General features: G+C 39.6%; 1 protein-coding gene across 7 annotated transcripts in view; it reads right to left on the bottom strand.

Annotated features, from left to right (window-relative positions):
- Positions 1-21,948, bottom strand: part of CTNNBL1 (catenin beta like 1) — a 151,673-nt gene that overhangs the window by 65,288 nt on the left and 64,437 nt on the right. For all 7 annotated transcript variants that reach the window (XR_011494636.1, XR_011494637.1, XM_070485907.1 and 4 more), the window contains 3 exons: positions 15,647-15,719; positions 15,352-15,410; positions 13,531-13,679 (listed from right to left, as the gene is read on the bottom strand). Coding sequence is in view for 5 of the 7 variants with exons in the window: in XM_070485907.1 (XP_070342008.1) it covers positions 13,531-13,679; positions 15,352-15,410; positions 15,647-15,719 (281 nt within the window). In the remaining 2 variants the exon portion in view is untranslated. The remainder of the gene's footprint in view (positions 1-13,530; positions 13,680-15,351; positions 15,411-15,646; positions 15,720-21,948) is intronic.

Here is a 21,948-nt window from a genome sequence, read left to right as displayed (position 1 = left end):
GGCAAGGGGAGGCAAGCCTGATCAAAAAGGTGATAATAACATACATTAAGCCCTTCATCCAATTTCTCACCTGAAAGCCAAAGAAAAGGAATCAGAAATAATATCCCTTTGACAGTCTTTTGTGGAGGAAACACTATGAAAACACTGCACTATTAAAGTGCTAACAATGACAAAGCATGCTATCCTGGGTCAGACTATCCAGCCAGGATTGGGTCCCAAGGAGTGGAGGAAAGGAGAGTAGGTAAAAAGCTTGCTGACAGTGCCCCCTTGGTGATAGACCATCCTGGTTTACCTGAGACTCTTCCATTTTTAGCATCGAAAGTGCCATATCCCGGGAAACCTCTCAGTCCTGGGCAAACTGAGCTGGTTGGCCATCCTACTCGGTGCCAACCTCCAAAGATCAAGGATGTATTGTGAATGTTCCTACCTTTATTCTCCTTGCTGTGGGATTAATCAAAACAATCCACAGATACTCACAGATGACATTCAACCCAACTCCTGAATTTAAAATAAGAAAACAAGGGCTGCTACTGAGCACGTGCCTTCACGCAGCAGGCACTACACTAGCTGCTGGGAATTACAAGCTTCCTGTCTTTAAGCAATTTAAGGACAGACAAATAAAAATAACTTCAAAGGCTGGAAGTAATGGAAATTAAGTCCAAGGAGGTAAGAGGTGGAGAAATTAACTTTACCCAGAAGTCAGTGAAGGTGTGAAACGGAAGGTGACATGTGAACTGGTTCTGAAGAATGAGTATTTGACAGCCAGAGAAGGGAGAGTGACGACACTGGCGGCGGTGGAAGGTAAACAGCACGTACAAAGGTACTGGGAGGCCTCTAAGAGCATACCACATGGGGGAACGAGAGGTCCTCATGAGCTGCCGGTGGTGGGAGAGGACTGAGGAGAGGCGGACAGGAGCAGGTCACGACAGGCCCTAGATGTGTTGCCAGGAAACCTGGGCTTCATGCCATAGATGGTGAGGAGGCATGACACGTCTAAGAAAAGGAGGGCACTACATGGACACATTTTAGGAAGCCTAACCCAGCGGCAGTGTGGTGAAGGGACGGAGTGACAGGGCCTGGGGGCAGGGAGGGCAGTTGGGAGACTACAACAACAGTCTAAGGGAAAGTGACAGGGTTCTGACTACTGGAAGGGTATTACAAAGGCGTATCTGTGAGACGTGAAATCTTATGCATCAGGAGCAGGGTAAACAAGCTTCCAAATTCATCAAGAAAGGGTTTTTTGCATCAAGATGAAATTCTAACAGGATACTAGACAAATAATATATTTGTTTCCACTACAGCTGAATTTTAGCATCCTAGTTTACAAAGTTGAATTTACTAAGGTTATGACTAGGGCAGATTATCATGTGAGCGGAAATTAGGAAACTGAGATACAATATCCTCATTGTTTAGTCACTTGGGAAAAGGCCTCTTGAAATGAATGGCGGTCATATAACAGGGCACCTTCAGTTACCATTTAGCATACATTCAAACCACTTCACAAATAATATAAAACCGTTTACTAAATACTAAAAGGAAAGAACTCTGGTTTGGCCAAGTCTCTTTTTTTCCTGCCTAAGCAAATTCAACAAACAAAAGATTTTAAAAGTAAAACCCTTCTTCAGGTAGGCAGTGTAAGACACATTTAAAGCGGGCAGAAATTGCATATTGATCATGGTTTAGGCAAGCTGCATGGAGGTGAACTTTGGAATATTCATTGGGCTTAAGTTCAGGCTTTTAGCAATCAATAGCTGTTTGGCCTGACTTTCTTGGGTTGACTTTATTTGAAATATTTATTCTACTGGAGGACAAGTAGTTTGTCTTAGTCTTGTCTGGCTTCATCAGGTTGTCGATCATGCCAGGACCAATGTGAATGGTAGCCTCTATCAAAGTGGGTGGTTGTGGGAAATGACCGAAAGTCATCTACTGCTCCCTATTCTGCCAAAGTGAACCTTCTGATGGGGTGGGGAGGGAGAGTTTTCTGCAGTTGTTTTAATTAGCTTATTCTTCTACATTATACAAAAACTTTTGCAATGAATATGCATTCTGAGAACTATAAATTTTTTTGTCCATTTGTTCTTTCATCAAATATTTATGAGGGATCTAACAGGTGCCAGATATTAAGCTGAGCACAAACTGTATACAGCCCCATCAGGAAGCACAGCTGACTGCTAAAATATTTGCATTATTATTTTGCTTTTGCAGCTGAATTCCAGAGACTGAAGGTCAGAAGAAAAGGCCCTAGCTCTTAAAAAACAACAACAAACCCTGTAAAGGACCACAAGAATAAAAATGCAATAGAGTTTAGACCTTCATATGTTCATTAGGAACAAAACCAACAAAGAATAAGGAAAAACCAAGAGAATAAAACTTCAAGGTTAAAAAAATTCCCCAGGCTGGCCTACCTACCTACATGCTTTCGTTCAAGTGCACAGCCCAAAAGGAGGCCTGCAAAGCTTACTTTGCAGATGGCATACCATCACTGTTTTATTTGTGTTCTTCGTCAGAGACATTTTTCTTTAGATTTAGGGAAATCTTACTGAAAGATCTCAGAGGAAAAAATATTGGTGGTTCCTGAAATGGATGTGTCTACGTACCCTTCTCTTTCCATTTTTTTTTCCCTAGCCTTTACAGTTAATAACCAAGATGGGTTCACTGTATTTCTGCCATACAACCCCAAGCTGCATTTGTACACATCCCTTGGGACCACGGTGGTCTCTTCTCTAACTGGAACAGGGTTTTACAACAGAAGTAATAAGCTTCATGTCAACATTTTCAAGGAAACTGACAATGTAATTCTTTTGTCTCCCACTGGCATTGTTATTTCTTAAAGAACACTGAACCATTTGGTACAAGGACATACTGTTAAAAAGTGCTTTGTGGTGGCAAGAAGAGAATGATTTGGAGTACAGCCTATAATTAAACCTGATATATTGGAACCTTCTATTTGTAGCAAGCATCTCACCAAAGAGAGACATCTGTAACCAAGAACATGGAAATGGCAAACCAGTCTCCATCTGGGGGCAATGAGGGCATTTTTATGGCTCTATCCTCATTGCCTGCTAAATTCTAAAATGGCCATTGCCCCATAAGTACAATTTAGTCTTCTTTCTGTGAATTGAGCCCTCTGAATCTGATCACTCTGTTAAACTGCAAAATAAATTGTGACTTTCCTAAATTTCATTTTTCTGTCAATTCTATCCCTGACTATGAAAATATTACTTAGTTCATGTTTGTATCTTAACTCTTCTGCTGCTGGCCAAAGACCATTTAAACATCCTCTCTGTACCCAGCTCCTGACTATCAAGCCAAAAGAATGAGGCCAAGCTGCCGGACACACAGGAGGAGGGGCTTGGGTCCTCTCTTCCTTTCAGCACATGGCTCTACACTGCCCAAGAGGTTCTGCACCTTCCACCCTCACTTCATCTTTTCTCTTTTCTTATCAAAACACTACACCAAATGAGAAATTCCTTTTTGGGGTGGGGGGGGGAGATTCTTATACTCCAGGATGGCTACCTGCAGTTTTCACAGCATGAGTTCCATTTTTAAATACCACCTCAACAATCGTTTCCTCTGTTCCAAAATGTCTTCATCTGTCCTTTGGCAGACAGAGGAAAAAAAACCACACAAACCTGAAAATAGCTTTTTTTCTTCTTGATTCTGTCAAGCACTGTGAAATCCAGACACTCAACACAGGAATGAAAAAAAGTCACCTGACAACTAACCTAACACCTGGGTGGAAGGGTAAATCAGAGGGGAAAGGCCTATGAGGTAAGGACAGAGAGGCACTAGACCGCCCCAAAGTCCCCAGAAACCAAAGCGAGAGACTACAAATCTGCATGAAGGACTTCTCTGAACCTGGAGTAGAGAGTCGTAAGAAATGAGTACCTAAACTATAACCTGCAATACCTCTGAGGATGAGGGAAGAAGAAGAGAGTTGAGAGGTCCAAGCGTCCCAAAAGGGGATAAATGAAGTGGGCCACTTGTGCTGGCTTCTGCTCTGAAGCCCAGCACGGGCACAGGCCAAACAGGGCAGCGAGCCCAGGACTACAGCTGACGCCTGGCTTCCCTGCAGCCTGGAAGATCAGGACCACAACCACCCGTGGCCTGCTTTGTGTTCTTCACACACTGAAGGGCTTGACAGGGAAAAGCAGGATGAAATATCTCCAGGCAGGAGGGTGAGTTTTCAGCTACATGGCTTTTAATAAGTCACTCCTCATTCTTTGGATCTATCTATGGGATTGGCCAGAGAGTCTATGACCCAACGATTCTAAACAGTAAAAATGCTTCTCAGATTTGTCTCATTCATTTAGAAAATATTTACTGGGAGCCTAATGTGTATCTGTTGCTAGGTACTGGGGACGCAAAAAGAAAGAAGACCTGGTCTCTGTTCTCAAGAGTCTCACAGTAGAGTCAGAGACAAAGAGATGTTTATCACATAGGGTGGGAAGTGCTCCCACAGCATGCTAGAACCTAATCCTCAAAATTTAGGGGGAGTAGGTATAAGGACCAGGCTGGGGGAAGTAACAGGGGCAGAGGCTTCTTAAAGAAGTTTAGCATAAACATCAAGATGAGTCACCCAGAGAAAATAATGAAACATGTTAAGGAATCTAAAATAGTTTAGTTTAGAGAGTAGAATGTAAAGGTGTGGAAAAGGGAGAATGAGAAGAGATAGCCATAGGAGAATTAGGCAGAGGCCAGATCCTGAAGTGACTTGGTACTATTTCAAATGTTCATAGACAAAGAAATAAAGCTTCATTTAAAAAAACATTAAATTTCACTAGGGGCCGCCCAGTGGCCTAGCAGTTAAGTTCGCGTGCTCCCCTTCAGCGGCCTGGGGTTCGCAGGTTCAGATCCTGGGTGCAGACCTACACACTACTCATCAAGCCATGCCGTGGCAGGTGTCCCACATATAAAATAGAGGGAGACGGGCACAGATGTTAGCTCAGGGCTAATCTTCCTCAAAAAATAAATAAATAAATAAGTTTCACTAAGAAAGAAAACAGAAAGAATAACTTTCCATAGAAGAAGGAAAATGAAGAAAGAACCAAAAGACAGAACAAAATAAAACCGTTAGAACAAAATAGACAAGAAAAGGGCCAAATGTAATAATCATTACAATAAAAACAAACACATGAAATTCATCTACCTCAAGACAAACTCTCACATTGGACTAAAAAAACCAAAAAACAGTTATATGCTCTTAGTGAGAGTCACATATAAGACAAAATGACATAAAAAGTTAAAGATAAAATGATGGGCAGGAATACAATAGATAAATACAAACTTATAAAAGATTTCAAGGCAAGTTTACAACCTGTAACAAAGAGGGCTATTTAATATTGACAAAAGACACAATTCAAGATTAAGATAAAATTAGCATTTACTTGCTGAATAAGCAAGTTAGAACGTAACAAGCAAAAAATTCAAGAATAGGAAAATACTCCAGTTACAGTGAGACACTAATACTTCTTTCAGAATTTGACAAATCAGTCAAAAAAAAGATACAATATTTATAAAATTGATTTAGGAGATACAGCACTTTATGCCCTAGAACCACAATTCTACTAAACGTCCAAGGAATATTTACAAAAACTAGCCATCTACAAGGCCACAAATAAAGTTTCAAATTCAGAAAAGCAGATATTTTTTGGCCTATATTTCTGTTAATGTAATAAGTAAACAAGACTTATGTGATGAAGCTAAGCAATTTTAAGAGAAAAATTATAACCCTAAATGTTTTTATTTTAAAATAAGATAATTATTTTAAAAGTATTAACCATGCAACCCAGAAATTTGCAAAAAGGGCAACACAATAAATGGAAAGAAACTAGAAACAAGGAATTAAAGGCAGGAAAAAAATGCCCAAGAAAGCAAAAAGTATACAAATAAACAAAATACCAAAAACAATCCCAATCACTTCTAACAAATTTGAGGGAAAAAAGCAGGGAAATTTAAATACATAACATTAGGAATTATAAAAAGGACATAAAGTACAGAAAATGAAAAAGAAGAAATGAAATGGAAGATATGGAAAAGAATTATAAGAATACGAGGACAATTTATCTTAACAAACTGGAAAGTCTGTATAAAACTGACAAATTTCTAGGAAAATAATATCAAATTGTCTTAAGAAAAAATCAGAACACTGATGAAAGAAATCCAAGACCTAAATAAATGAAGAAATACACCTGCTTCGTGGACTGGAAGACTCGTTACTGCAAAGATGTCTGTTCTCTCCAAAATAATCTACAGACTCAATTACAGATTGAATAATCTATAGATTCAATGCAATCCCAATCAAAACCCCAGTAGGGTTTTCCTGGAAATTGACAGGCTGATTCTAAAATTTATATGGAAAGACAAAGAAACTAAGGAACTGGAATAGTTAAAATAATCTTTAAAAAAATATTAAGTCAGAGGACTCATACCACATGATTTCAAGACAACTATAAAGCTATAATTATCAAAACAGTGTGATGCTGACAAAAAGAGAGACACACAGATCAATGGAGCAGAATAGAAAGCACAGAACTAGATCCATACATCTAAGATAAATTGATTTTTGACAAAGGTATAAAGGCAATTTAATGGAACACGGATAGTCTTTGCAATAAATTGTGCCAGAAATGGACGTCTATATGGAAAAATAATAAAACCAAAAACCTCAATTAATACATCACTCCATATACAAAAATTAACTTAAAATGGATCATAGACCTATAAAAGTAAAGTTTAAAACTGAAAACTTCTAGAAGAAAACATAAAAGAAATGCTTTGAGACCCTGTGTTAGGATAACACAGTTTATATACAACACAAAAAGCAAAATTCATAAATGAAAAATTTTATAAAGTGGACTTAATCAAAGTAAAACTTTTGTCTTTAAAAGACACTGCTAAGGGGCTGGCCCCGTGGCCGAGTGGTTAAGTTCGCGCGCTCCGCTGCAGGCGGCCCAGTGTTTCGTTGGTTCGAATCCTGGGCGCAGACATGGCACTGCTCATCAAACCACGCTGAGGCAGCGTCCCACATGTCACAACTAGAAGGACCCACAATGAAGAATATACAACTATGTACTGGGGGGCTTTGGGGAGAAAAAGGAAAAAAAAAAAAATCTGAAAAAAAAAAAAAAAAGACACTGCTAAAAAATGAAAAGGAAAGCCACAGACTAGGAGAAAAATATTTCCAAAACATGTATCTGACAGTGACTTCTATCTGCAACAAAGAACACTTAAAACTCAACAAGACAACCCAAATAAAAAACACAAAAAGTTTGAACAAAGGTCTGACTTTAACAAAAGATGTAAGAAAGGTCAATATGCACATGAAAAGATGCTTAACATCATTAGTCATCAAGTATATGCAAATTAAAACCACAATACACACTCACTCAAATGCCTAAAATTAAAGTCTGAGAATACCATGGATTGTGGAGGATATGGAGCAAGTGGAATTCTCACACCTTGCTGGTAGGAATATAAAATGATACAATCACTTTGGAAAACAGCTTGGTAGTTTGTAATAGTTAAGTTACATTTACAGTATGACCCAGCCGTTCCACTCCTATGTATTTATCCAAGAGAAATAAAAATATATGTTTATCCAAAGACTTTTAAGCATCTTTATTCATAATAGCAAAATACTGGCAACAATCCAAATGTCCATGAACAGGTGAATAAACAAACTGACACACCAGAACGCAGAAATATAATAGACTACTACTAAGCGTGAAAAAGAAACAAAATATTGATACATGCAAAATAAATGACTCAAAAACAATCTGTTGAGTAAAATAAGCTAAACAAAACACATACTGTATAATTCTATTTACATGAAATCTAGAATGACAGTGGTTGCCTGGGGCCAGAGGTGGATTAGTGGGAACTGATTGCAAAAGGGATCAAGGGAATTTTGGGGGGTGATAAAAATAATCTATATATGCCTTGTCCCATATGGTGACCACTAGCCACACATAGCTACTCGGCATCTGAAAATGTGGCTAATGCAAATGAGCTAAAATTTAAATTTAATTTAAATAAATTTAAGCTTGAATTTAAAAATTGATACTTGATTCAGTTATTGCAAAACATTTAAGTATGTTTGGAGAAACCCGTGTATGAGAATTTACTTTTTCAAGTGTAAATTTTATGAAATCTAAATACAAGTCAAGTACTTTACCGCAAACTCATTGGAATGTAAATGTAAAACATTCACTGGATTTCAAAGACGATGAGGAAAAGAATGTAAAATGACACTAATATTTTTTTATTGATTACATGTTGAAATTATGATTTTTAATATATTGGGTTAAATAAAATAGATCATCAAAATTAATTCTTTTTGTTTCTTTTAACTTTTTTACCATGGCTAATACAAAATACGAAACTATGAATCTCGCTCACATTACATTTCTAGTGGACAGGGCTGTTCTATACCTTCATCGTGGTGAAAACTAGGGTGTATACATCTGTCAAAATTAAAACCGTATACTTAAAACGGGTATGTTTTATGGTACATAATTTATTCCTCAAAAAACGTGGATAAAATTCTTAAATTGGGTAGTACATACATGTGCATATGCATATGTATGTGTGATAATGGGCGTGTATAAATGACTATCTTGTTGGTGACCTTCCCTTCCCAGTAGTCTAAAATATCAAAAGAAAAAATTCAACAGGGTATAGACAGGCAAAATTAACTGTTCCTCTTAACTGTTAACATGTTAAATTATATTAGTTACTTAATGTCAACCTTCCTCACTAAAGCTAAAAAAACCAGCTCATCACCCAAACACCCCAACTTTGGGTGTATATTCCATCTAGCCTTGTTTTCTGTAATTGTTTTCTGGTTTTTAACAGCTTTTTAGGGCTGCCACACATGCAATTTTCTATACTGTTTCTTTTTAAACCTAACATGCTTAACAAAGCTTAACACGAGTTTCTTGAAGGCAGGAATACTGTCTTCATCTCTGTATAAGCCTAGCACTTAACACAGTAAGTTAATACAGTAGTTTATCAATGTTTTAATAGCTGCAGAATTGTCCCGGACGCTTTACATACAGTCCAATTCCCACAAAACCCCCCCAAATTTGGCTTCCATTTTTCAGATGAAAAAACTGAGGGTCTGGGGTCAGAAAGGTTGGAACAACTCACCAAATATCCAGAACTAGTAAGTGAAAGAGCTATGTTACAAACCCACATCTGCCCTAACTCCAAAGCCCTCCTTCCAGGCTGTACCATCCTGCTGCCTCTCTGGGCATTTCATAACCGCCTGATGAATGCCTGAATCAAAGTAAAGGTTCGTATGCAGGGGCAATGGCACCAAAGACATTTTCCTGAGCTTCTAGTGTTGCAGCTTCCTAGTCTTGAATGGGCTCTCTCTAGACAGAGCAACAGGGCAGCTCTTGATAGAAGATTAGGAAGGATGAGTCTAGTAGAAAAAGAAATTCCTCCCAATTAAACTTTCCATCTGAAATTCTGAAGAAGAAAAATAACACAGAACAGAATGCATGGAAAAGAGAAAAAGGAAATGCTCAACCTGCTAATATATCTAATTAATGCAAAAGAATTAACCTAACAGAAACTTCAGCATTCAAAAATGAAAAGTTAGGAGATCCTAGAGAGGTACAGTTTCCAAGTCTTTTGGAGCTCCTTTTTAATTAGGCTCCCAGAATCTCAGCATTCCTGTTTGAATGACCCGTATTTCTGGTTATTTATTCAGATCCCCAGTGCTGCACATTACCAAGCCATATGCTTCATATTTCCACTCAACCATCCAAAGACGCTGGCAGTTCAGACCTTTAAAAAGCTTAGGGAAAAGTCCCTGCAGAGTGTAGTTTTAAGGTTAGAAGGCCCAGGAAGCCAAATGCATCTTCTTTATCTCCTATTGGCTTGGGAGAAGGTAGGTCATTTCAACAAAAGGACAGGCAATTAGAAGGGTAAAGGAGATAAACAAAAGACACAAGAGAGTAAAGCTAGCAAAAACCAGCTGAACGCTGAAGGCCTCTGGATAATACCAATACCCCCTCTACACTTTAAAACAAATTTTCTTTTTTTTTCAAAGATTGGCACCTGGGCTAACAACTGTTGCCAATCTTTATTTTTCATTTATTTATTTTTCCTGCTTTATCTCCCCCAACGCCCCCCGTACACAGTTGTATATATCTTAGTTGCACATCCTTCTAGTTGTGGGATGTGGGACACCGCCTCAACGTGGCCTGACGAGTGGTGCCATGTCCGTGCCCAGGATCCGAACCCTGGGCCGCTGCAGCGGAGCACACGAACTTAACCACTCGGCCACAGAGCCGGCCCCTAAAACAAATTTTTTAAAGCAATTCCACAAGGGAAAACTTTCGGTCAAGCCAAGGTCTGGTATGCAGTGGACAAATGAAGAGGTCTACTGTGCCCCAGTCCCAAACAAGTTTTTAAAGAGAAGATATTTTAAAAACATATACCTTGATAATCTTACATACAAAAATAGTTTTAAGCAAAATAAGGTCACTGTAGAATTTGTTATAATAGCAAAACATTGGAAATAACCTCGAATTCAACAACAGAAAAATACTAAGTAAGCTATATTGCCTTAGAGTCTATCATGCAGTTATTGAAAACTCTCATGAAGATTATGTCACAGCATGGGAAACAGCATGTTAAGTTTAAAAAGAAACAGTATAGAAAATTACATGTGTGGCAGCCCTAAAAAGCTGTTAAAAACCAGAAAACAATTAGAGAAAAAAAGAAGGAATGTACACCCAAAGTTGGGTTGTTTGGGTGATGAGCTGGTTTTTTTAGCTTGTTGGGGGCAGGAATCCTGTTCTATTCATTCCTGTGTAAGCCCAGCACTTAACACAGTACTTGATCAGTGTTTAAACAGTTTTTTTTTTTTTGAGGTCATAATAGTTTATTATTTGTCAGTTACCATATAAGTGCATCCCTTCACCCCTTGTGCCTGTCCCCCAAGCCCCTTGCCCTGGTAACTACTAAATGTTCTCTTTGTCTGTGTGTTTATCTTCTATATACGAGTGAAATCATACTGTGTTTGTCTTTCTCTGTCTGGCTTATTTCACTTAAAATAATATCCTCAATCCATCCATGTTGCTGTGAATGGGACAATTTTGTCTTTTTTTCTGGCTGAGTAGTATTCCATTGTATATATATATACCACATCTTCTTTATCCAATCATCTGTCAATGGGCACTTGGGTTGCTACTATGTCTTAGCTATTGTGAATAATGTTGCAATTAACATAGGGGTGCATAAGTCTCTTTGAATTGTTGATTTCAAGTTCTTTGGATAAATAGCCAGTAGTGGGATAGCTGGGTCATGTGGTATTTCTATTTTTAATTTTTTGAGGTATCTCCATACTGTTTTCCATAGTGGCTGGACCAGTTTGCAATCCCATCAGTAGTGTATAAGGGTTACCTTTTCTCCACAACCTCTCCAACACTTGTTATTTTTTGACTTGGTGATCACAGCCATTCTAATGGTGTAAGGTGATATCTTAGTGTAGTTTTGATTTGCATTTTCCTGATGATTAATGATGTTGAACATCTTTTCAGGTGCCTATTGGCCATCTGTATGTCTTCTTTGGAGAAATGTCTGTTCATATCCTCTGCTGATTTTTTGATCAAGTTGTTTGTTTTTTGTTGTTCAGTTGTGTGAGTTCTTTATACATTACGGAGATTAACCCCTTGTTGGATATATGATTTACAAATATTTTCTCCCAGTTGTTGGGTTGTCTTTTCATTTTGATCCTCGTTTCCTTTGTCTTACAGAAGCTCTTTAGTCTAATGAACTTCCATTTATTTATTTTTTCTTTTGTTTCCCTTGTCCAAGCACACATGGTATTCAAAAAGATCCTTCTAAGACTGATGTCAGAAAGTGTACTGCCTATATTTTCTTCTGGGAGTTTTATGGTTTCAGGTGTTACCTTCAAGTCTTTGATCCATTTCGAGTTTATTTTTGTGTATGGCAAAAGAAATGATCTACTTTCATTCTTTTGCATGTGGCTGTCCAGTTTTCCCAACACCATTTATTGAAGACACTTTCCTTTCTCCATTGTATGTTCTTCTGTTTTAATAGTAGTTTTGCATGCCTATATTCTAAATTACATTTAACAGATACATATCAAATTTATAAAAAAATTTTACAGAGTTTTCAATGTATGTGAATAGAAGTTTCAAGACAGCTGACTCTGGCTCAACTTCATGAAGAATAATTTTATAATGATTAGCATCTTCCAACCATGCAAACATGCTCTACTGTTTTTCAATTTAAAAAACCGTCCCTTGACTCTACACCACACTCTAGTTACCAGCCCCCATTTATCTACTCCCCTTTCTACCCAGATTTCTCAAGAGTTATGATGCAAGCTACCTCCCATTTACTTCCAACTTTAGGATTCTGTGAAATATACTATACGATATCCACTTGAAATACTTTAAGGAATTAGAGCATAAATAAGATATACACGACAAGTACTATAAAGAAAAGTTCTGGGGCCGGCCCCGTGGCTGAGTGGTTAAGTTCGTGCACTCTGCTGCAGCAGCCCAGTGTTTCGCTGGTTCGGATCCTGGGCGCGGACATGGCACTGCTCGTCAGGCCATGTTGAGGCGGCACCCCATATGCCACAACTAGAAGGACCCGCAACTAAGATATACAACTACGTACCAGGGGGGATTTGGGGAGATAAAGCAGAAAAAAAAAAAAAAAAAAAAAGATTGGCCACAGTTGTTAGCTCAGGCGCCAATCTTTAAAAAAAAAAAAAAAAAAAGAAAAGTTCTAGAACTGTCTTGCACATTTTCATATCTCCTATGCTAGCCACAAAGCACATGTACTATGTATAATGAAAAATATGTATAAATGAAAAATATGAATGATATTATACTGTCAATAACAAAAATACAGACAAATATGGCATAGATAGGTCTATGTAGGATATAAAGAAAATTGGGTTAAGTTTAGAAATTAATACAGGATATGTTTAGAAGTTAATGACTAAATTTCCCAAAACCAACAAACTAAGAGAAGGAGCAAAAAGACATGCCTCTTCAATGGGAGTGGTCATATTACCAACTGACAAAACAACAGGGTGCAAACAGACCAAAGAATTTTTTTTCCTGAGGAAGATTAGCTCTGAGCTAACATCTGCCACCAATCCTCCTTTTGCTGAGGAAGACTGGCCCTGAGCTGACATGGGTGCCCATCTTCCTCTACTTTAATGTGGGACGCCTGCCACAGCATGGCTCGACAAGCAGAGCGTAGGTCCACACCCAGGATCCAAACCAGCGAACCCCGGGCTGCCAAAGCGGAATGTGTGAACTTAACCACTGCGCCACTGGGCTGACCCCCAAAGTATATTTTTTTATTCATCTACTCTAACTTTAAAAAGACCACACACACAGCTGAAGACTTTACTGTTTTATATATCTAGGAAACTCAATGGAACAAAAGACCACAGCTACGTGTTCTTGAATCCAGGTTAATAATGAGGACTTGGCCAATAAGATGGAAAGCTAGGAGATAAGAACATACCTGAGCATGAGATTCATCAGCTGAAGACCCTCGCCCTTCAGGAAGCGCTCACGATTGGAACTGAGCATTAGGCAGGAACAGAGTGAATCAAACAGGTTCTCCATCATCTCCTGCTCCTCGGCCGTGCTAGGATTGTGTCTTTTAAACACCTGTCAAGCAAAGACATCGGAAAGCACAGAGCCATAAGAGAATGTCTTTTCATCAGTCAGCCCTCAACAATTTCCAAAGCCTGTCTGTTATGATAACCCCACAAGTGAGTTATCAGAAGCTCAGCAAACAAAATTCTCAGCAGTTTCCATTTTAGAGAAACTGGGCTTTCTGATTCACAGGTATTAAATCAATGGCTATCAGTTCATGCAAAAAAACCAAAATAACTAACCACTGGATCCATGAGTGATTGATAGTCCCGAGGAGGCAGATTTTAAAAAAATAAAACTGCTTATAACACAGATATAGAAAACTCCAGGAGCCAGCCCCATGGCCGAGTGGTTAAGTCTGTGTGCTCCACTTCAGCGGCCCGGGGTTTGTCGGTTCAGATCCTGGGTGTGGACATCCACACGACTCAACAAGCCATGCTGTGGTAGCATTCTACACAGAAGAACTAGAATGACTTACAACTAGGATATACAACTATGTACTGCAGCTTTGGGGAGAAAAAAAAAGAGTAAGACTGCCAACAGATGTTAGCTCAGGGCCAATCTTCCTCAGCAAAAAGAAGAGGATTGTCAGCAGATGTTAGCTCAGGGCTGATCATCCTCAAATAAATAAATTAATTAAATACTCAATTAAAAAATAAATTAATTTAAAAAATAAAAAAAATAAGAAACCACAACCAGAAGGGTAAATCTTGGCTCAATATAAGGAAGAGTTTCCTAACCATCAGAGATCCTGAATGGCCTCACACAGCAGTTGTGGCTCTAAGTCATGGGAACAGTTTAAAGCAGAAGTTTTATCTTTGCCAGAGATATATGGCATGTTAAGAGGAAAAGCCTTTTAACAGTACTGTATGCATACCCATACATACTACAAAATGATCAATAATCTTGCAGGAACAGGACTAAGCACCTTCCCAGAACTGGAAACAGATTCACATTTCAAAGCTCTATTTTTAGGGGAGGAGGCCAAGCCACTCAGGCTGCTGGCACCAAGATGGAAGCTGTATGCAAACTGACAACACAGACACTTCCAACACTTTCAAGATTTTATCCAAATGATCTATTTTCAGTCCTGTTTTTGGAATAGCACAAATGAGATTTGTTAGAAGAAATCTTAACAGTATTTCCAGAAGGCTAGCAGAACAGCACTGCAACTGGATTTACATTTTTTACAGTGAGCAAATGGTAATCGCCAATTTCTCATTCCAGCCTCCATACTGCATCCCTCCCCATCCTCCTCTGTGACCTCTATCCCACTGCACTGGAACTTGTACTCCTTGAGTTTATCTGGATCCTAAATGAATAGACTCCACTTTAGTGGCAGATTGAAAGGAAAGGAAATGAATAATCCTGGGAGTGGGTCAACTGAAAATAATTTGGTATTCTTGGCCTAAGAACATACACTTAAGGGGGAGGCACACCTCTTTTGGACTGACAAATACCAGAAGACTGAGAAAGTCCACACGAGATACACAATGATACCTGGTCATAAAGCACAAATGAATAAGAAAAGGAGGCAAACCATGTACCTCCAATGTAACCTCAAACCTGCCAACATACTCCACATGGCTTGCATCACATTCCTTCCCACAATTTCCAGGTCCACCTCCCATTTAAAGCAGACCATGTATCTTCATGGCAGACAGGAAGCATCAGAATTACTCACGGATAACTGCTGAAGAAGCACATCGATTCCATCCAGCTCCCCAAGCAATTCCCTGTTTTCTAAAAGGGGAAAAAATAGAGGAAGAAAAAAAATGAAGCTAACTGTCAGATTTTACAGCCGTCTAACACTGATACATCAGCAAACAAAATCAATACAGCTTGACAGAGTACAAAAGCTGCACAGAGAGCGAGTGGGAGAGCAAGGGGATGCCAAAGGCAAGAGAGCTTGCTGTCATGATCTGAAACAAGCCTGGCTCCTATCCTAACAGAATATCAATACGGAGACGAAGCCTCACCATCATTGTCCTGGAGCAATATGGCCAGCACTTCACTACAATACAGTTTGTTGGCATCGAAGGGCATCTTTGCCTGTGGGGAAATAGGAGAAATGAGAAAAACATTAAGGGGCCTTGCTTGCTTCCCCAGGAGGAATTCTTCACGAGTACTAGCACCTGAGTTAGAGAGAAGTAGAAGTTAGAAAGGGAAAAGGCAGGTTAAGGGTAAAAAGAAAAGTGCCACCTCTGTTCTCGAGAGACCAGACTCAAGTACTACACAGTAAAACCACAAATGGCAGATGTACACAAGGGCTCTCATACTCCTGATGCCTAGGCATGAACGTCGCCTCCTCTGTGAAGTCTTCCCAGATTCCCCATTTTGCATCTACGGATTATTGTCTAGCAAATAGTACATACTCAAATGTGAACTGCATGAAATTATTGAAAGTTTTGAACTTTTAAGACTAAAATCCATCGTGAAGCTTCGTTCTTTAAGTGACAACCATAAAATTATGCTGTAAATTAGCTGATAGATGATCCGAGCAGTTGAAAAGAAAGCAAGTTCAGATTAGCTGAATGTATTTATACCAAAGTAGCTCCTCCTGGGTTTTTAATGCTTAAAATTTAATTTGAAATCAAAACCTATCTGTTCGTGCACCATAATCTGCCTACTATTTAAAAAGGAAACCACATTAAATATGCAGAAATGTGTTAATTTTTTAACACCCAAATTACTACCCACAATTCTTTCCCTGCTGCATGCTCTGCTACTTAGAGTTTCAGAGGGGACACATCTACTGCAGAGTCTATCTTTCACGGCCATCCACACTGTTGCTTCAGCAATGAGACTCAAACACCTCACCGCTAACAATGCCCCTCGGATAAAGGTACACCAGAGAGGAGCAGGCCTCACTGATGTGTTTCTATTTACCGCACCCTTGATCCTTAAAATGCAGGCACATACACAACGACTGTTAATCAGCAGCAGCCTTGCTACCTAACCAGGTTTTTGAAGTGACAAATAATTTCTGTACCTAGAAAGGACAAGGGAAGTGTTTATCTTGGAGCTAACACCTCCATCACCTTAGCGCCATTCACAGTTCTGTTTGGACATTGATTTTGTACTTAAGGAGGAAGAGTGGCCCCTAATGAAGCAACACCCAGCATCTTTTCAGTTTTCTGTGCACGTCTTCCTCGTCAAGCCTAAGTGCACCCCACAGGGTTTCAGGAGGCTGACCAGGTATGACCCATCTTAGGTTAAAAGATCTGTAAATGCAAGGTCTTACGTGTGCTGACTGCAAGGTATGCTCCCTGGGCAAGCTTAAGGCCTTGTATCAAGAAATTCAGTATAACAGCCAGGGTTTAAATGCAATCTGGGGGTGTTTAAATTTAAGAAAAACAGTTTTATAAAAATCAAAACACAAAAGTGAAAAGCCAAGTGGTGAGCATCTCTATCAGAATCAAGGATTTGCTAGTAAAATTACTTACTCAAATTATTTAAGTTACAAATATTGCTTTTGTAGGTGTGTGTGTGTGAGAGAGGAAGACTGGCCCTGAGCTAACATCTGTGCCAATCTTCCTCTACTTTGTATGTGTGATGCCACCACAGCAGGGTTTGATAAGCGGTGTCTAGGTCGATGCCCAGGATTTGAACCTGCAACCCCAGGCTGCCGAGGAGAAGCATGTGAACTTAACCATTACACCACCGGGCCGGCCCACAGATATCGCTATTTTAAATAACTTATATACAGCCTTTCAAGGGTCAGGGTTCTTATCTGAAACCAGAAACACTTAACTGAAGGAGCCAGAAGACCTCAGGCTGCTAAATTTTATCAAGTAGTTCAGTTACATTAAAAAAAAAGGACATGAATCTGGGATCAGACACACCTACGTGTGACTCATGGGCATACACTACCCATGTGGGACAAAGTCTGCAGTTCCCAAACATGTGCCGAGGTACCTGGGGCATCATATTGAATTCACAGGGGCATCACAGGATATTTTAAATTTCCAAGGAGAGCCCAGTGACATCTGCTATCTGTTCAACACTGCACTAACTACTAGCTCCAGGTATGTTTCTTTTGATGACACCTATCTTTGTGAAGCTGGGTTTTCGTGGCTGCCGTGATAAAAGAACTGTGTGAAAATCAATGTGGAATAAGAATGAGGGTGGTGGTGTTCAATCGCTTCCAAAGTTTTAGGAGCTGTGCAGTATTCAAAAGGCACACACATCCATTAGTAAGTAATTGTGGTATTTAAGGACAAAATAAAAATATTTTTTCTTTTAATTCATGTGTATTTTTTCAAATTGTCAGGACATAAATATGTATCACATTGTTTGGACCTAACTACTTAGTAAACAGGACCGTTAGGTCTTTTTTGGCATAGGGATGCTGTAAAAAGAAAATTACCACGACACTAATGGCACCAGGAACTGAGAATGGGCATCCATGAGCCCAGTAACAATTCTTGGTCTCAAGTTTCCTTATGTGTAAAATGGGAATAATGAAATAACATCTTTTTTGGAGAGTAACTATGAGAATTAAGTAAGATAATATGGAAGTACCTAACACACCACAGATACTGCAAGTTTTTTTGATGACTGCAATCAGATATATCCAGCTTAGGGGCCAGACCTGCGGCTGAGTGGTTAAGTTCTCGCACTTCACTTTGGTGGGCCAGGGTTTCTCCAGTTCAAATCCTGGGCGCAGACACGGCACTGCTCATCAAGCCACACTGAGGCGGCGTCCCACATGCCACAACTAGAAGGACCCACAACTAAAAATACACAACTACGAACTGGGGGGCTTTGGGGAGAAAAAGGAAAAATAAAATCTTTAAAAAGAAAAGAAATATCCAGGTTAGAATCTCAGCTCTAATGGTTACTAGCCATGTGATCTTCGCCAAATTACTCCACCTCTTTAACTGGATTTCTCTTATGTTAAGTGAAAATAATAATAATTTCCTCATGAGTTGGAGAAAATGAAGCAGTATATACATAACAGGCACCCAACAACAGAGTTCCCCTCTACTGAGAATTCCTGATTCCTCCAGGAAACCTCCAGCTTTTGCTGTGTGGCACTTCCAGGAGTTTCCAATTTGCTCAAAATAAATTTTTAAAAATCAAAATCATAGTTTTGTCACTTTTTTTCATAAAATATAGGTCCTTTGATTGAAAAATTGGCATGAAGGAGGAATCTAATCAGAAAGTCAAAACGATGAGGCCCCCAAACTCCCCAATATTGAACCCTGCAACGTTTCAGAGCCTGAAAGAGGCGCCACGTGGGAAGCAGCCTGGCAAGAGGCGGCGGCTGTGGAGGCAGCCGGGCCTGAGCGTCACAGGCTCTCCCACATACTTCCCTGCAGTTTGGACGAGGCACCTCCCCTCTCTGGATTCTTTCCTCCTCCGTAAACTGTGGACAGCAGCACCCACTTGGAGGGTTTTTGGGAGGATCAGAAATAACTATTTAAGCTATCTAGAATAATGCTTTGCACACAGTAAACAGCCAATATATGACACCCATATTGGATGAGGATAACTTAGTGGTGATAATGATGATGAAGAAGGCGACAAGCAAATATTTTAACCTGGTGAAAAAAAAATAAAAGAAACTGTGGGAAATTGTGGACTAGGTAGGAAGGAAGGAGATTAATCTTTCATGTCTAGCCAAAGACAAAAGTTACCAAATAAGTTTTATTTCTGTTAAATCTCAGCAGAGATGACAGCCTCCAAAGCTTGCAAAATACCAAACTGCCAAATTATAAGGACATTTAGTCAAAATCAGGAGAAAGGAGAATTCATTTAGCAAGTATAGTCTTTTGGATTTTGCAGAGTTAACCAATGGGACTTGGAGCTTCTAGGACTCTCTTCTATCCAGGTGCTTGATAATCCTAAATCTTTCAGCTGTCAGAGTAATTACAGAGTCAAGCATGGGTTTGTACTCAGCATGTACTAGCTTTGAATAAAATTAAACTTCACCTTTTTGGGAGCTGCCGCCTTTTCGGAAAGTATAAAACAATTATGCTGCCACCCACAGACAGAAGCTGCAGGTTATTCCCGCAGCTCACCTCTGGTACCTGGAACACACGAGGCAGGTTCAGACACATCCACAGCCCCGTACAACTGTCAAAGCAGACGGTGCCCTGCGAAGCCCCTCCCGGTCATGAGAGGCTAAGGACTCAGCACCAGACGCGCATGTACACAATTCATTAGTCCGCGTGCTGAGTGCTGCAACTGTTTGAAGCATGAGCTGGGAGACAAAAGGGAATCTTAATTTGGTTTCTTTAGAAAAGAAAAAATAAAACTTCTGGTTTTGGTTATTATTTTCAATAGTACACAATATCCTAATAAATTTGTATTCCCCATTAAACAACGAACTGTGATGCAGCCTCTCTCACACTCCTGTTATCTGCTTACCTGCTAAACCATTTAACGCAATCATCTGCAATGGGCTTCATCCTCATTAGCACAAATTAGTGAGGTTTCATTTGGTGGGTGAAAAAATCCATGAGTATCTCTATAGGCTGCTAGGCTATCAGTACAAAAAGGAGATTCGTCAATGTGTCACTCAGTTAAGAATTATTCAAGGATACTGAATATGGAATGATCAGTTAAACAGCAAGGTTTTATCAAGTAATGCATAAACATAAGTACTCTAGGATGGCGATTCTCAGACTTTAGCACACATCCAAATCACCTGGAGGGCTTATTAGACCACAGATTGCCGGCTCCACCCCAAGCTGGGCAGATTCAGAGGGTCTGGGGTGGGTTCAAGAACTTGCATTTGTTAACAAGTTGCCAGGTGATTCTGATGCTCCTGGTTGGGGACCACACCTTGAGAACCACTGAAAGGAGATGCAACTATGACGGAGACCCAGTCCTTGCTCTTAAGAAGTTTGAGAATACTTGGAGAAAGACAGTGAGCACACATAACAATATGAAAGTCTGCCAGGTGATGAAGAAAAGATGCTCCAGGAGGTAAGTGTCACCCAGTTATGGGAATATATCAGAACCCAGATCTGCTACCTCCCCCAAGAGAACCAGTGGGAAAAAAGCACAACAGCTGATATTCAGGCAAGAAAGAGAGCAGGATGGGCTGAGGGCAAAGCAGTGCTAGGGAAAGGGTGCACGAAGAAAGTCTGGAGGCTTGGCTTTTAACTCTAGCTCTAGCTCTAACTAGTTGTATGCATTTGGGCAAGGCATTTCATCTCTATAGTCCTGATTTTTAATTTTTTATCTGCAACAAAACTTAAATTTCCTTTCAGTTCTAAAAATGATGGAGGCTACATGGAAGGGTAGGAATTTAAGCTGGTTAATGAAGGTTGTGTATAATTTAGAAACATTTAGGAAAGACAGGATTCATGCTTCGTGGAGGGAGAAGCATAAGCAAAGTCAGATACAGAGGTCAAATTACTCTGACCTTTGCAGAGAAGAGGATAGGTAAAAGAGATGTCTGAAAGGTAATAAGACTGTTTGTTTTTCAAAACTGAAAAGTGGAAGGGTCGGACCAGGCCAGGTGAAGGGGTCTTAAAAAGTAAGCAGAGAAGGTGGGATCTGTCATAGAGGGCGTTAACATTACTGTAGGTAGGTTCTTGAATAGGGAATGACATACTGAAAATGCAGTTTTGAATCAGTCTGGGAGTACTGCAGAATAAAAACGGGCAACAAAAACACTCACATCTCTAGAGACCAGTGGATCCTAGTGAGGGCTGTACATTAGAATCACAGGTGGAACTTCTCTAAAATATACCAAGACAGAGACTGAGAGAGTAGGTCTAAGAATCAGTATTTTTTAAAGTTCCACTGGTCAAAGTCATAGTCTGGGTCCAGCACTCACTCTGACTTACCACGATGTTTCTGACGGTGAAGATTATAACAAGCACTTTCCCATATTATGAGAAATAAGAGCAAGGCACTGCTTTTACAGACATGCCTTCTTGCTGGCTTCACCCGTAAGCAGGACTTTCTTTCATTAATGATCTGGGCAGCACAGGATTTTTCTAAGGGTACTTGCTTACTAGTAAAATAGCCAAATGGTATTTTAATGCTTAGGTACCCTGAAATCTTGAAAACTTGTTTTAAAGAGAGCAACATGGTTATTTATGCCCTGAGGATTATATAAACACTGTGCCTAAAAGGCAAGAGTCAACAGCTTTTTGGACTACCAAATGGGCCTCCTTATTACTCTCATACGGGGAATGGAATCTAAGTCAAATACCCAAAGATCTCAATTTCCCTTCCTATTACCAATTCAAAAAAAGACTCCAGCAAGTTTCAACAGCTTTCAAAAGGAGGAGGCGGCCTTACAATCTGGTTTAATGAT

This window comes from Equus asinus, chromosome 15, assembly GCF_041296235.1.
Source record: "Equus asinus isolate D_3611 breed Donkey chromosome 15, EquAss-T2T_v2, whole genome shotgun sequence".
In the NCBI taxonomy this organism is placed as follows: domain Eukaryota; kingdom Metazoa; phylum Chordata; class Mammalia; order Perissodactyla; family Equidae; genus Equus; species Equus asinus.
Note: the sequence above shows the minus strand (reverse complement) of the source record. Positions and strands in the feature narration are given on the sequence as shown.